The 12,950-nt window shown below is 40.0% G+C and overlaps 1 protein-coding gene across 1 annotated transcript in view; it reads left to right on the forward strand.

The window, feature by feature from the left end:
* LOC106915228 (chemokine-like protein TAFA-2) overlaps positions 1-12,950 on the forward strand; it is a 96,499-nt gene that overhangs the window by 33,070 nt on the left and 50,479 nt on the right. Inside the window, exon 2 of the mRNA XM_088007353.1 lies at positions 12,040-12,140. Coding sequence (XP_087863479.1) covers positions 12,041-12,140 — 100 coding nt within the window. The 5' untranslated portion in view covers position 12,040. The remainder of the gene's footprint in view (positions 1-12,039; positions 12,141-12,950) is intronic.

The raw sequence follows: 12,950 nt of genomic DNA on the forward strand, positions 1-12,950 counted from the left end.
TGGTAGAAGGATAGTTATGTGTTGCAACACTGTTTGACCAGATGCCAAAATGCCAATTAAAATAGAATTTACCAAAACAATTATTGCATGTGGTCAAAAACACATGCAATAATAAGATTTTTAAAAGTGACACAAAACAATTGTTTTTATTTTTTTGTGTCTTTGACCATCTGCCTGCACCGCTTTCTTCTCCCTGGCCATGCAGCTCTGGCTCTCCATTATCATGACGGATGAAGCAAAGTGTAAAAAAAAAAAAAAAAAAAAAAAAAAAAAAAAGTCAATAGCTCATACAGATCTGCTGGCAATAAGTTGTGATAGGAGTTCTTTTTTTTTTTTTTTGCCAGTCCCCACATCTGCCAGAGATGCTGGCAGCATTAAAGAGGTTCCTGCTGAGTGGAATTTGCTGTGACAGGATGGATTTCCGTTTGAAGTTCCCATACTGTATAGAAACACAACTCTCCTTGGATCAAGAAACATGCGCTCGTGGTGGGTTACGTTTACAAAACTGTGTTACATACTCATTAAATTGTGCTACTTTGTGGTACAATAAAAGTGTGATGGGGGCTTTTAATGCATGTGTGTGTAACCGGAGTCCATCTGTTGTTAGGGTTGCTGATATGGCAACTGCATCTACGGGGAGCTGAGTTGCACATTACAAGAAGAACACACACACACACACACACACACACACACACACGCATACGCGCGCGCACACACACACATATAAAAGCCTGCACATAATTATCACCTAACGCTTCAGTAACACCACAATTACAGCAAATGATTGTAGAGCCACTCATCACAGGTCCTCTTTTTCATCTCACCTGACCTCCAACAATATCAGCCTTAGACTGCGGGATGAGTACAGAAGACAAAGTGACAAATGCAGAAGAAAAGTGATGAGCCGGGATGGGAGGTTTGGTGGGGTGGGGGGACGCATTCAGTTAAACAATCAACAAAATAATAGGCTGCAGTGAAATAGGGTAGATAGTGAATGGGAAATGATTTACCGATCAGTGGGGTGCGTCGTTATGTGTCTGAATTCATTCATTTATGTATGTGTGTGTCTGGGCAGTTTGCCATCCACCACAGTTTCATACGTTGACCTTATCTGCAGCTTCCTGCGGCATTATTACCATGAGTTATACACCATTACTTATCTACTGCGATCTACAGCTGCCGGCTGTAAAAAGCATACCATGTTTGCACATAAAACCACACAAGGAACATGCGCACAGATAACACACCTAATTCTGGCAACCTGCATGAAAACAGCATGCATAAGTTATATGAGCCAGACTGCGAGGAGAAACAGAGCGCAAGGAGGAGAGACAAAGTTATATAAAGTATGAGAGGAGCAGACATGAGCAGAGGAAAACATTAATGGAGCTGACAGCAGGTCGTTCTGTTAGTGCAACTTCAGTCAGTGCTTCCCTTTAAATCTGTCTCCAAATGAGGATGAAGTGGATTTGACACTGAAGTTTAACCAATTTTTTTTTTTTTTTGCACCACCCTCCATAAATCATGAAGAATCTGTGTGTCGTTTTCTAAACATATAAACCTCGCTGCTGTCAAGTCTTAACGAGTGAGCAAGCGACTTCTAACAAAATAAAGTGAGTAATTTAGCACTTGTGAAAACTTATTTTCAGAGATACAATTGAAAGTGAAGCTAAAACACTTCAAAGCAGCTGAGAAGATTTAATGGATCTACTTTCAACAGCCCAGATCAGGTCACAGGAGCAGCCACTCCAAAAGGAAAGTCTAGACATCCTTCTCTAAAACAAAACTCTTAAGGCCATTCTGGTGAATCCCGAGGCTTTCCCGGGATGAGAGGGACGCACGGTGCCGAAGATAACCTGAGCAAATAGATTATATTACAGGAGTCACTTGTCCTGTGTAAAAAGACTAGACAAAGTGGTTCGGACCACTTTAAGACAAAGTCTTCCGCTCTAGCGGTGCTGTACCAGACATTCATGAACCAGTAAAGAAGCTTGTCAACCACAAACCAGAGCCTTTGGTATCTTGAAAATATGCCCTAGTTAGATTTTAAACCATTTTATCTAATTATTTCAATGTGTATTGTTTACCAATCCTGCTCCTGTGTCGAATGTGTTTCCATTTAAGAAAATCATTCACAATTAAATATTTGTTTCTGCTGACCTCACTTGATAAATTACAACCTTAAACTGAAAGTCATCTTTCACGCACTCCTCACCTCTTCACTTACCAAATTTGTGTATTAAAGATTCCCGTTTAATTCGAATTTGGCTGTTTGACAAGCGTGGCTGCCATGTTCTACATATTTCGGGGACTTCTGTTAGAACAAATTTTAAATAGTGCCGTGTAGTCCTGCGTGTGCCGGCTGAGCCTGATACACATTGGCCTACAGGGACCACCCAAGCAGATGCTTCATTTACAAAATTATGCATGTAGGGCATAGAAATAGGTCTGAACTGGAGGAGATTATAGTTACAGAATGAGACCAGAGAGGACTGCAGCCTTCAGTGAGGCGACTCTATTCCGCTCCAGAATTATTATTTTTTTGTTAGGGAGAGAGTGATGTGGAAAGAAAGAAAGATAAGATATGCCAGTACCCATTTCTGTTAATCTGATTCATTTTTTTTTTTTTTTTTTTTTTTTTTTGCTTAGGTATTCAGGACAGTAACAGAGTTGTGAGGGCGTAGCTATTTATCGCTACCTTGCTTTTACCAGATCGTATCACCAATCAACCTGATATTTTCTTTCATTTTTTTCTCATCTAGCCCCTAAAAAAAAGACATTCCAAATTATCTTTTGCTGTCCATTAACTTTATTGATCGCTCATCTTCTTTTCTAATAACCAGTGCTTGAAATCCATCAGACACATTAATAAATCGAATTTTAAATGTTTTAACCAAGAACCTTATCAAAAAGATGCAGCTTGAAACTTTGTAAACAACTTTAAAAAAAAGAAGAAGTGCAAAGTACAAACGGTGCTTAATTCCACTAACATGAGTAAATTTAACCAGTTAGTTTCCACCCCTGCTTACTGTTCGATCCTGTTCTTGATTTTAATTTGAATTGGCAGAATCTAAACACTTTGGAGTGCTAAGACGGGCTGGTGACCTGTGCCTGGTGTATCTCAGCTTTTCCCCAGTGACGAGGCAACACAGAGACTAAAGAAAAAATCAACCATGAGAAAAGAAGTTACAAATATCTGTCATTCAAGCAAAGAAACTGAATTCAGCAAAGATTAATTTGTTTACTGCATCAGTCAATTTTCTTGTTGGTTACTTAAACTGCAGCCTGGTTGCCATAGCAAAGGAAAAACAATCTATTGTATCTATTAGGTACAATTTCCCCCTTTGTGGTTGTGAGTATAGTTAACTTCACCAATATGCTATAATTAAAGCGTTGTTAAATAGGGCCGTTTTTTGGAAAAGTGATGAAGTATGAAACACAGGGGGTGCAACTGAAAATGAGTACAGAGAGTTGAAAATATGCAGGGTGCAACAATAACCCCATGAAAGAAATCTTTCAAGGTGTTCCTGAGAAATTGGCTTTCCAAGAATGGGACTGAAGAGCATCCTGAGAGCACAATGCTCATGACTGTCGCTTGGCTCAAAGGCTTGAAAACCTCAACTGAAATCTAATTGAGGAAGTCATTTTACCCACTTGGATTACTTTTACTATATATATATATATCAGTGTACTCTCATTCCAGACGCTTCACTTCTCTCCTCAGCAGCACCAAGGGTCATTTGCATTTTCCTTTAATATATTTCTTCAATTCCAAAGCTTTGGAGATTCCTTTGTGCATTTGTTTACTTCAAAGATTTTTTTTCTCCCCGTCATTGCTCAAGAACCTTGAAAAAAATTAAAGCGTTGTCAAAAGTGTAATAGTTGCATAAAAAAAAAAGGCATGTGCCGTGTATTCTACAGAGAGAGGGACTTTGATGTTATTTTCACAGAGTTAAGTCAGCCTACAGCTATGGTGTAACTCATGGTCATAGGTGAGAGATGGCAACTCCATTTTTTTCCTCCTCCCTTTATTGTTGGATGTTGTTGGACTCGCTGGTGAGGGAAAGGCTCAGATTGCGTTTACCGCCTGGATTTTGCACAGTCAGCAGACGCGCCGCAGCAGCCACTTGCCTCAACGTGAGCGGCACAACCTCTGAGCGCGTTTGACCCGAGGATGTTTCAGGGGTAGCGGTGTCGCGTGTACGCAAATGATTGGTGGTGACATCAGGATTGTACCTTCCGGTGCAGTGAGTACTGTGAGCACGGCGATCGGTAGGCACAGATGGGGGCAAGAGAAGGAGAGAGAGCGGCGAAATGAATGGAGTGTGACACCCTTGGGTCGAAACACGCTTCGGGGACGTGTTGGGAACACACTTGAAGCGGCAGCAGCAAAAGCTGATTTGAAAGACGGGAATGTCAAGGCAGTGATGAGCACTCAGCTCAGGTCATGGAATATTGTTAACTAGTAAGACACGAATAAAAGGTTGAGGAACAGTAAGGGTAAATGGCCAAAAGCCTCTCTCTCCACATCTTTTTCTTTCAAACTATCTCTTTTTTGCTCAAGCTTGCACGCACGCGCATAAATGCACATGAGCACACACACGAGCCCATACCCACCCACCCACCATGTTATTGCTGAGTTACCACAATTCTAGTTAAATTGGAGGCTTAATTTGAAGCCAGTGGCTTTTTCTACAGGTCACATTGAGTCAATTTATCCGCAAAAGCCAAACTGTGGGTTTGATTAATGAAACACATGGACATGCTTCTGGCAGGATCAGGGAAGCCTAATCAAGCGAAATCTCTCGAGGTCGCAATTAGGTTTGGAGAGTCCTTGGAGTCCTAACTCTGCCTCCCAAACAAGCCTGTCCATTAATTTGGAAGAATGCAGAGATTTCTCAGACAAATAGTTTTCTTTCCACTTTCTCGCCGAGACACGAACAAGCTCGTCATTCATGGGTTTGTGAAACGCACTGTGTAGTTTCAAGGATGCATACAAGAAGATGCGTAATAATATTCGGTTCATAAGAATGAGGCTTTAGCAGTAATATTGTGAAAACAAAAACAGAAAACTAAAAACCCAATGGTTTTGGTCCCCACAAAAACGCCATAAAAGATTATATACATCCAATTTGGCCAAGCTGTGTAATTTGACTTAAAATGTATATTTTATTCCCCAAGTTTTACATACTTTAAGAAAAACATATCAATTTCCTTATGCCATTGATATAAAGTACATTCTTTGAGTATACTACCATTCATTACAATTTATTTCTAAATTGTAATGTTTAAAAAAAACTCAGAAATTTTAATAGTTAGTTTCAGTCTAGTACTGAAGTTAAAGTTGTTATTCATAAAACAAATGAAAAAAGAAACATATTATTAGATAGTACTTAGTGTTCAAATAAATGAACATTTATCAGAATCAGTTTTCTGGTCATTTTTGACGTTTCCAGATTTGGATGATGACTGACTTCAGAATAAGTTGCTGTTAAACATCATTCTGGGTAATGTTCTCTACATTTTTTAATCTGTTTTAAAATCTCTTTTTCACTTTAAAACAACACCACCTAGAATCTTTTATCTTGTCTTGCTGATGTCATGATTTATAAAGTAAGTTCTTTGGTTCTGCTGTGGCTTCAAATCTGCCATATAAATATGAGTGGAATGATTTGGATATTATCAATAATTATGAGCAATAGTAACAAGTTGATAATAGTACAAAAAAAATCATTTTTTGTCACGAAAAGTGGCTTTTGATTGTTTGGCAGATGCGGGTGGTTCACGAATAAACTCAGGGGTTTAAAACAAACCTTTCACATCTCTGACTTATATAACCTGCATTTGCCTCACCTGATGAAGTTACATACCAACAGTAGCTATATAAATGTTTGAAACCTGCTTTGATGAGAAACGTTGTTGCTTTTTAATATAGGGACATCTCATTCCACACCCTTACCCACTAGTGAAATAAAATCCAGGAGAAAAACATATAGCTGCACACATGCCTCATTTTTTCCTCATTTTAAGGTAGTTGCCTAGCTTTTTTTTTTTTTTACTACTTCAGCATGGAACAAGTTGTGTTTGTCTGTGTCACTCAATGTAAGCTACGAGATGGGAATTTTTGCTTGCAGGATGCCCTCACAGGCCCCAATTTATTGACTGTAAAAGTTCTGCCTTTAGCTGCCAGCCTACCGAGTATTTATGGAATAATGTTCGCTAGACTCCAAGCAGCTACTATAATAAGAACAACTATGCAGCCTTACTCTCTGTCTGTGTGTGAGTGGAGTAAAACAGCAACCCAAACAAATCTGTAATAGTCTACATGACATTTCCTAATAAACCTGTATGATGAAGGTACAAATCACCGCATCGGAAGAATTAAAATTAGCAAGTGCAACATAGATTTTACTGCTGTTGCCCTTGAAACTTGTGAAAGCTAATTTTATTAAAGCTAAATCATGATATTAAAGCTTAACTTCTGCAGTTGGAAAAATTGGCATTTTCCCTCTTGAGCATATTGCAAATTGGGGTGTGTAGACAAAAAGATCAGAGCCATGTGACCAGTCCGTTGTGTGAATTGTTATACCCTTCTAAAATAAGTTTTCTCATGATTGGTCAGGACGTTCAATTTGCTTGTGTCGTCGTGAAATTAAGATTGAGGGAAGCTAACTGGCTAACCAGATGTATGGCACGTCAATCCACCTCGTCGACAGTTTTCAATTGGCTACTGTATATTGAAAGCATGAGGATTTAGCACATTTGATGCTGAGGTACAACTGACCTCAGCATTCATCTGGATTTGTCCCCCAAAACTGCATCTTTTTACAGATGATCTACTGATGTACTTGCATCTTTCATATTCATGCACATCAGTGTTATTTAGTTTGCATTGCTATCTCTAATCCCATCCATATGCACAGGCTGAAGTCAACCCACCACTTATGGCTCTGAGCCTCAGAGCGACATACTGACAGTGTTGTAATGATTGACACTTGAAACGGCAAGTCAGACCGTGACAGACAGTCTATGCGAATAATTGACTACAAGTGTTAAACGTGACATACATTTGTGCTCCACTCCATGCCACCTTAGGTTTTGTAATGCCTGCTTTACTTTTAAGCTGACATTCTGACAGGACATGGGTGGTCCAAGCTGCGATTTCTGAACAATCAGACGTAGTGTATGAGGTGGACCTTTTCTGAATATTTCGTGGCACAGTTTTGTGAAAGAGCCACTTGTAAGCATGATTGTCCTTGTAAAATATTTCCTAAACGGTCCATTCGATGAAAGATTTTTGCCACAAGATTTGTTTTAAGCAAGTTATTCGAGTTACTCAGTGAATCATTTCAGCCCTATGCAGCGTCTTGTCTTGCTCTCTACTGTGAGATGAATCACTTTTTGCTAATTGCTACAGAGACAGAGAAAGCAGGTATCCCATTTTTACAAATGGTTCTGAGGGTGAAAGCTCCTTGAATATTAGTATTTCCACTACATTTTATTCTCAGCCACAGGGAACTTAACTGGAGCCCAAATGCCCCAGAGATGTCTGTCTGGCTTTAGCTAAGATGCATACCTACACACACACACACACACGCACGGACGCATGCACGCACACACACACACACATGCATGCACACACTCAAATACAGACCAAAAGTATGAAGAGGAAACTGATCAGCCGCATGTAGCGGGGAGGGCACTCCAATGGGACTAATTAAAGAGATGGAACAGACTGCAGAAATCATTGGAGAGCACAACTCTTCCTCCAACACCGCTTCTCTCTCTTCTCTCTCTTTTGCTCTTCTGTGTTCAGTTGATGAAAGCAACATTATAAAGGGTCACAACATCCAATGCTGCTTTCTTTGCCTGCATTCGTACCGCAGGATGCGGATCAGAGCAGCCGAGGAACTGTGGTGGCTGCAGCATCCGAAGGCGCTACCAGAAACGCACAATCAGATGTAAACAAGTGGAACACAATTGTTTACAAGCACTTACCGTAAAATTGGATTCCCAAATTCTCTTTGTATTTGTTTGTCGGTGCAGAAAAGTGCTTTTTTTTTTTTTTTGAGTCGGTGCAGATTTGTGTGTGTTTGTTGACGAGTGAGTCACCATTGGCTGCGGAGTCTGATACCGATGAAGACTCAAGCGGTTTAGATGCTATTGATTAGAACCCCCTTGTTTCTGTGCAGTGACAAACACACACACACTTCCCTATCCTCCCCCCCTGCTTTCTGAATCCATTTCTGCATCTCACACCCACTTGTTCTGCGGCAGACAGACCCACAACCAGCCATAATGAAGTGGCACTGCATGATCACAAACACTGCTGTGGGTCTAAATGAGCTGGGGAGGAAGCTGGCAGCGTTTCTGCTTTGTTTCCTAATTATTTACTTCTTGCAGAGCATAGGTGGGAATGGTAGGAAGAGGGCGAGGGGTGGAGGGAGTGATATGGGACAACCGGAGGAGACAAGAGGAGGAGACGAAGGAGAGAGAAGAGGAAAACCGACAATGCATTCGGTTTATGAAAAGCGATCGGCAGTGGCACCTGCAGCAATCCTCAGCTGGGTCTCGTATATGTCAAAACATCGGCCTTGTTTTTCTGCAGAGCCTGTAAGAGATGAATGTTGTTAATCACTTCACGGGTTTTTATTTTTTTGATTCTGTATGCGTGTGTTGGAAAATGTATGATGGACTCTAACTTCATAAAGCCTTGGTCTAGTCTCTCTAGCTGTGCAGATTTTTATTGCTAAAAACTGCCTGTCTGTAACGGCCAGATGAGTCATGCACCAAGCTCCGAACTCAAGCCAGGGTTTAACACACACACTTCCTCAGGGCAAAGAGACGCGCATGCACAGAGAAAGTGTGTGTGTGTGTGTGTGTGTGACTGAACACGGTGCGTGTGCATAGATGGACTCGTACGCTCACACTTGGGTCCAGCCAGGTGTGTGTAATCTCATCCACAACAGAGTTAATCTGCTCACTTTCACAGACCCGCAAAGTTTGGTTTACTCAAATCGGCACAAATCCTTTCAAGAGTGTTTCGCGGAAATGTGCTCTCTTTCTTCTGTGGCACCTTTTCAGAGTTTACAGGGAAAGTAAATGAGCGCTAAACGACGACAAAACACAGAGTCTGGGAAAAATGTTCAGAACTCCTTGAACTTGTTCATCTTTTCTTCACATTGCAACTAAAAACTTTAGTGTATTTCATTGGGGTTTTGTGTGCAGGAATGTTTCTGAAATTCAAAATTATGAAATTGCTTGGAATATATATATATATATATATATATATATATATATATATATATATATATATGTGGAAGTTAAACTTAAAAAAACATCTAGTGTATTGATTCTATCTTTAGACACACTTTAAAAAAAACGCTTTTGACACATTACAAAACATGTTCACACTTTGCTTCCTTTTTATGTTGTTTCCTTTTATTTCCCTCAAGAGGCCCTGCCTGTCGCTTGTCTGCAGATGTAAAGAAACAATGTGCCAGACAAGTGAAGAACAAATATATAATGTGTAATTCTGATGGTATTTTGGGGTATGCTTCTACCAACTTTGATATTTTTACCCTTTTTTGTTCATCTCCGAACATCAACCTTTAAGTCTTGATGGAAATCCTCAATTGGATTTAAGCCAGGACTTTGACTGGGCCGTTTCAACTTCAGAATATGCTTTGATCCAAAACAGTGGTTCTGGATGTTGGCCCTCAGGACCTGTGCTGCATTTTTTTGGTGTTTCCCAGCTGCTACACACCTGACCTAAATGAATAGGTGATTAACAGGCATCAGAGGCAGTTTATGGGATGTTGGGAAGGCAAAGCAATCATTTGAACCAGTTGTGCTTACGCAGGAACAGAAGTAAAACACAAATGACGGTGGACCCTGAGGACTGGGATTAAAAACCACTGATCTCACCACTGGCTGAATGTTTTGGTTTAATGTTTTGGTTTGCTGTCTTCCTGAAGGGCATGCCCCATCACAGTCTCAGACCGCCGACTGGTTTTCTGAGTGTTTTGCCCTGCAGGCCTTGTGTTCTCATCAGCTGACCAGCTTCCCTGGTAACAAAAACCATCCGATAGCAGGAATGGCTTTCCCCAATATGGGATGGTGGTGGCAGCATTATGGTGCAGGGATTCCATGTTTCATTGTTGAGTTTGCCAGAGCACCTTTTTTACACATTTGCTTTGCTCCCTCGCCCCACCCAAAGCGATTATACACGGATTGATACGCCTTGGCACTTTTTATGGCTTCCTAATTTATGCCAAGTTAAATTACACACAGAACAGATGAACTCTGTTTTCTAATTAGGTGACTTCTAGCAGCCACTGGTTGCCCTGGACTTTAATTAGCTGTGCCAGTTAAAGGGCAGAATACAAATGCAAGCCAGAAATTTCTGATATGTTTGTAAGGAAAAGAAAAATAAATGAAATATTAAAAGTTGTGCATTGTTTTCCTTTCACTTTAGAATTAAGCCCCACGTCTGATCTATCATTTTAAATTCCATTTAAACATAACTTTATTATTATTATTATTATTTTTTTTTTTTTTTGAAATAGTGCAAACATTTTTTTTTTAAAGTGTATAGCAAATTATGCTTCAAGACAACACAGCTGGTTGTCTTGAAGCAACCGGCCTGTTTAATTATTTTCTTTTAATAATTAAACAGGAGGCTCTGAAGTGAAGCAATAGCACATTTAGTTAGACTTTACTTGTCAAGAAATGCCCAAAACAAAATCCGCTCTGCCATGTGTGGATGTGGCTTCTCTTTCGACGTGAGCAAGAGAAGCCGCAGAGCAGAAGTGTGTTTGTAGGAGATTTACATCCTCCCAGCACTACTACAGCGCTCTGTTTTTGTTTGTTTGTGAGAATAAATCATGTGGAAGATACAACAGATGGTGAGCCGCTTGTCACTTTGTATGTTTTCGCCTATATTTGCTTTATTCTATTTCTCTTCGTGTCATTTCCTCACACACATGTACACAAAGATACAGACTAAATGGGCCCTCCTGGTGGAGCAGACAGAGAGTTTGCCTGTTGTGGAAGTTTATGTCCTAGTCGGTGCCCAGAATATAAAGTGCTTTATTTCTATGCGTCCCCTCGCTCCGGGTAAACATAGGACAAAATTTAGGTTGGCAAACAGTTTGAAGGTTTGTACCCATCATTGTGCATTACCTACAGTAATATGTCACACAGAAAACAAAATCTGTTTTTAAACTATGTAATTGCTGAATAATAATTAAAAAAATAAAATTCTTGCTTGGATTTCTTTAGTGGTTGCAGAATCATCTTTTTGAGATGTGACGTGTTTTCAGCAGACGGGCTGACGTAGCTGCGGATAAAACAAGTTTGAGAATAATTGGCAGATTTTTTTATTGCAGAAAATTGGAGCCTATCTTTCTTACCTGTAATGTTCAAAACACCAGCTTTTATTAATCTAAATATTTTTTTTTTCTCTGTATTGCATTTGCTCTCTTGCAAATCTTACTGCAAGAGATACTGGTTTAGCTTCAGCATACTGGAGAACAGACAGGAAAAATCGTTTTCATCTTGCATTAATATCTCAAAATACTGTTCTTCATGTAATTATTGTTAAAATTGTTAAATCAAATGTATTGGTATGACTTATCTTGTTACCTATTGTTTTGGCTCAAAATGTCTATGTATAAAGTTTTGTTTGTTTGTTAAAACCCCACCCGGCCTACAGGAGACGCCTACAGTCATGCGAAAATGTCTAGACACCACAATAAATATACAATTATTTTAAATATTCAACTTTTAAAACAAAATGTTTACATGTCAATGTCTAATTTCAGTTTTGACTTATACCTGAACAGAGAGTTAAACAACAACAACAACAAAAAACAACCTTTGCCTCACTTATTAAAACATATGAACAGGGCATCACTCTGTAACAGAGCAACTAATGTTTCAGCTGCATATGTGTGTGTGTGTGTTTTTTTCCTTTTTGCGTGCAAAAAAAAAGCATTTCGTATTCTGATGGCGTCTGCTTTCATCTGCTTCTTACAGAATGCGGGAGCGGGGTCTTTGGATTTGTGGAGTAGGTGTATGGAGTCTTCTGCTATCCCTTTGTCTGACCTCCCTCACACATGCACACAGAAGTCATACAGGTAAATGCGTCTCTGCCTCATCTCTGTTTGTGTGTGTCCTCATTGTAAATATTCCTGTCAGCCAGCGAGCACGCTTTTACGGGACCTACAGTATCGGATCTTTTTGCAGATTACCTCTGCGGGGCGCCTCTCCGGTCAATTTCATTTACGTGTTGTAAAGCTGGAGTGAATAGACTGTGAAGGTCGAGGTCAGATCCCCAGTGAAACGTGGGATCGCAGGGGCCGTTTGCCGGGACGAACGCTCAGTAAAAAGTTATTTAATAAGTGGAAAGGGAATACAAGTCGGCCGGCTAAACGGCCCGCCCAGCTCGGGATGCTTTTGTGCTTCTGCAGTCCAATCGTGGCGGAGGTGACACTCAGAAATACCCGGGGGTCACAGCAAAAGGAGCGGTGGGCTTTGTTCGTTTGCGGTTTCTGATTGTGTGATGGCCTTCTTGTGCCGCTGCATCTCTGAGCCCGGACGCGTTTTAGCAACTCTGCAGTTCATTTCTCGTTTAAAGTTTTAGTACCTTTGCTCAGGGATCACCATTGTTGTGCTGACAATCACAAACTTCCTCCACTTGGCAGCACATTTTACTTGCCATCTGAATATCAGTTCCAGTTTATTTGTTACCGTTTGTTCCTGCTGTTTCTTTTAAAAACAGAGATTGTTGTCAAGTTTATACACAGTTTTTTCTATATGATTTGAAGTCATTTAATAGTTGACAATTAAATTTATCATTCTGCATAAATGATTACTTGTGGTGCCATATCTTCAACACTGAAATTTATGATCTAGTGGACAAATTGAAAACTAAAAAGGATCATAAA

The sequence above is a fragment of the Poecilia mexicana genome, unplaced genomic scaffold (genome assembly GCF_051168715.1).
Source record: "Poecilia mexicana isolate PSO_F unplaced genomic scaffold, ASM5116871v1 scaffold_7, whole genome shotgun sequence".
NCBI lineage: Eukaryota > Metazoa > Chordata > Actinopteri > Cyprinodontiformes > Poeciliidae > Poecilia > Poecilia mexicana.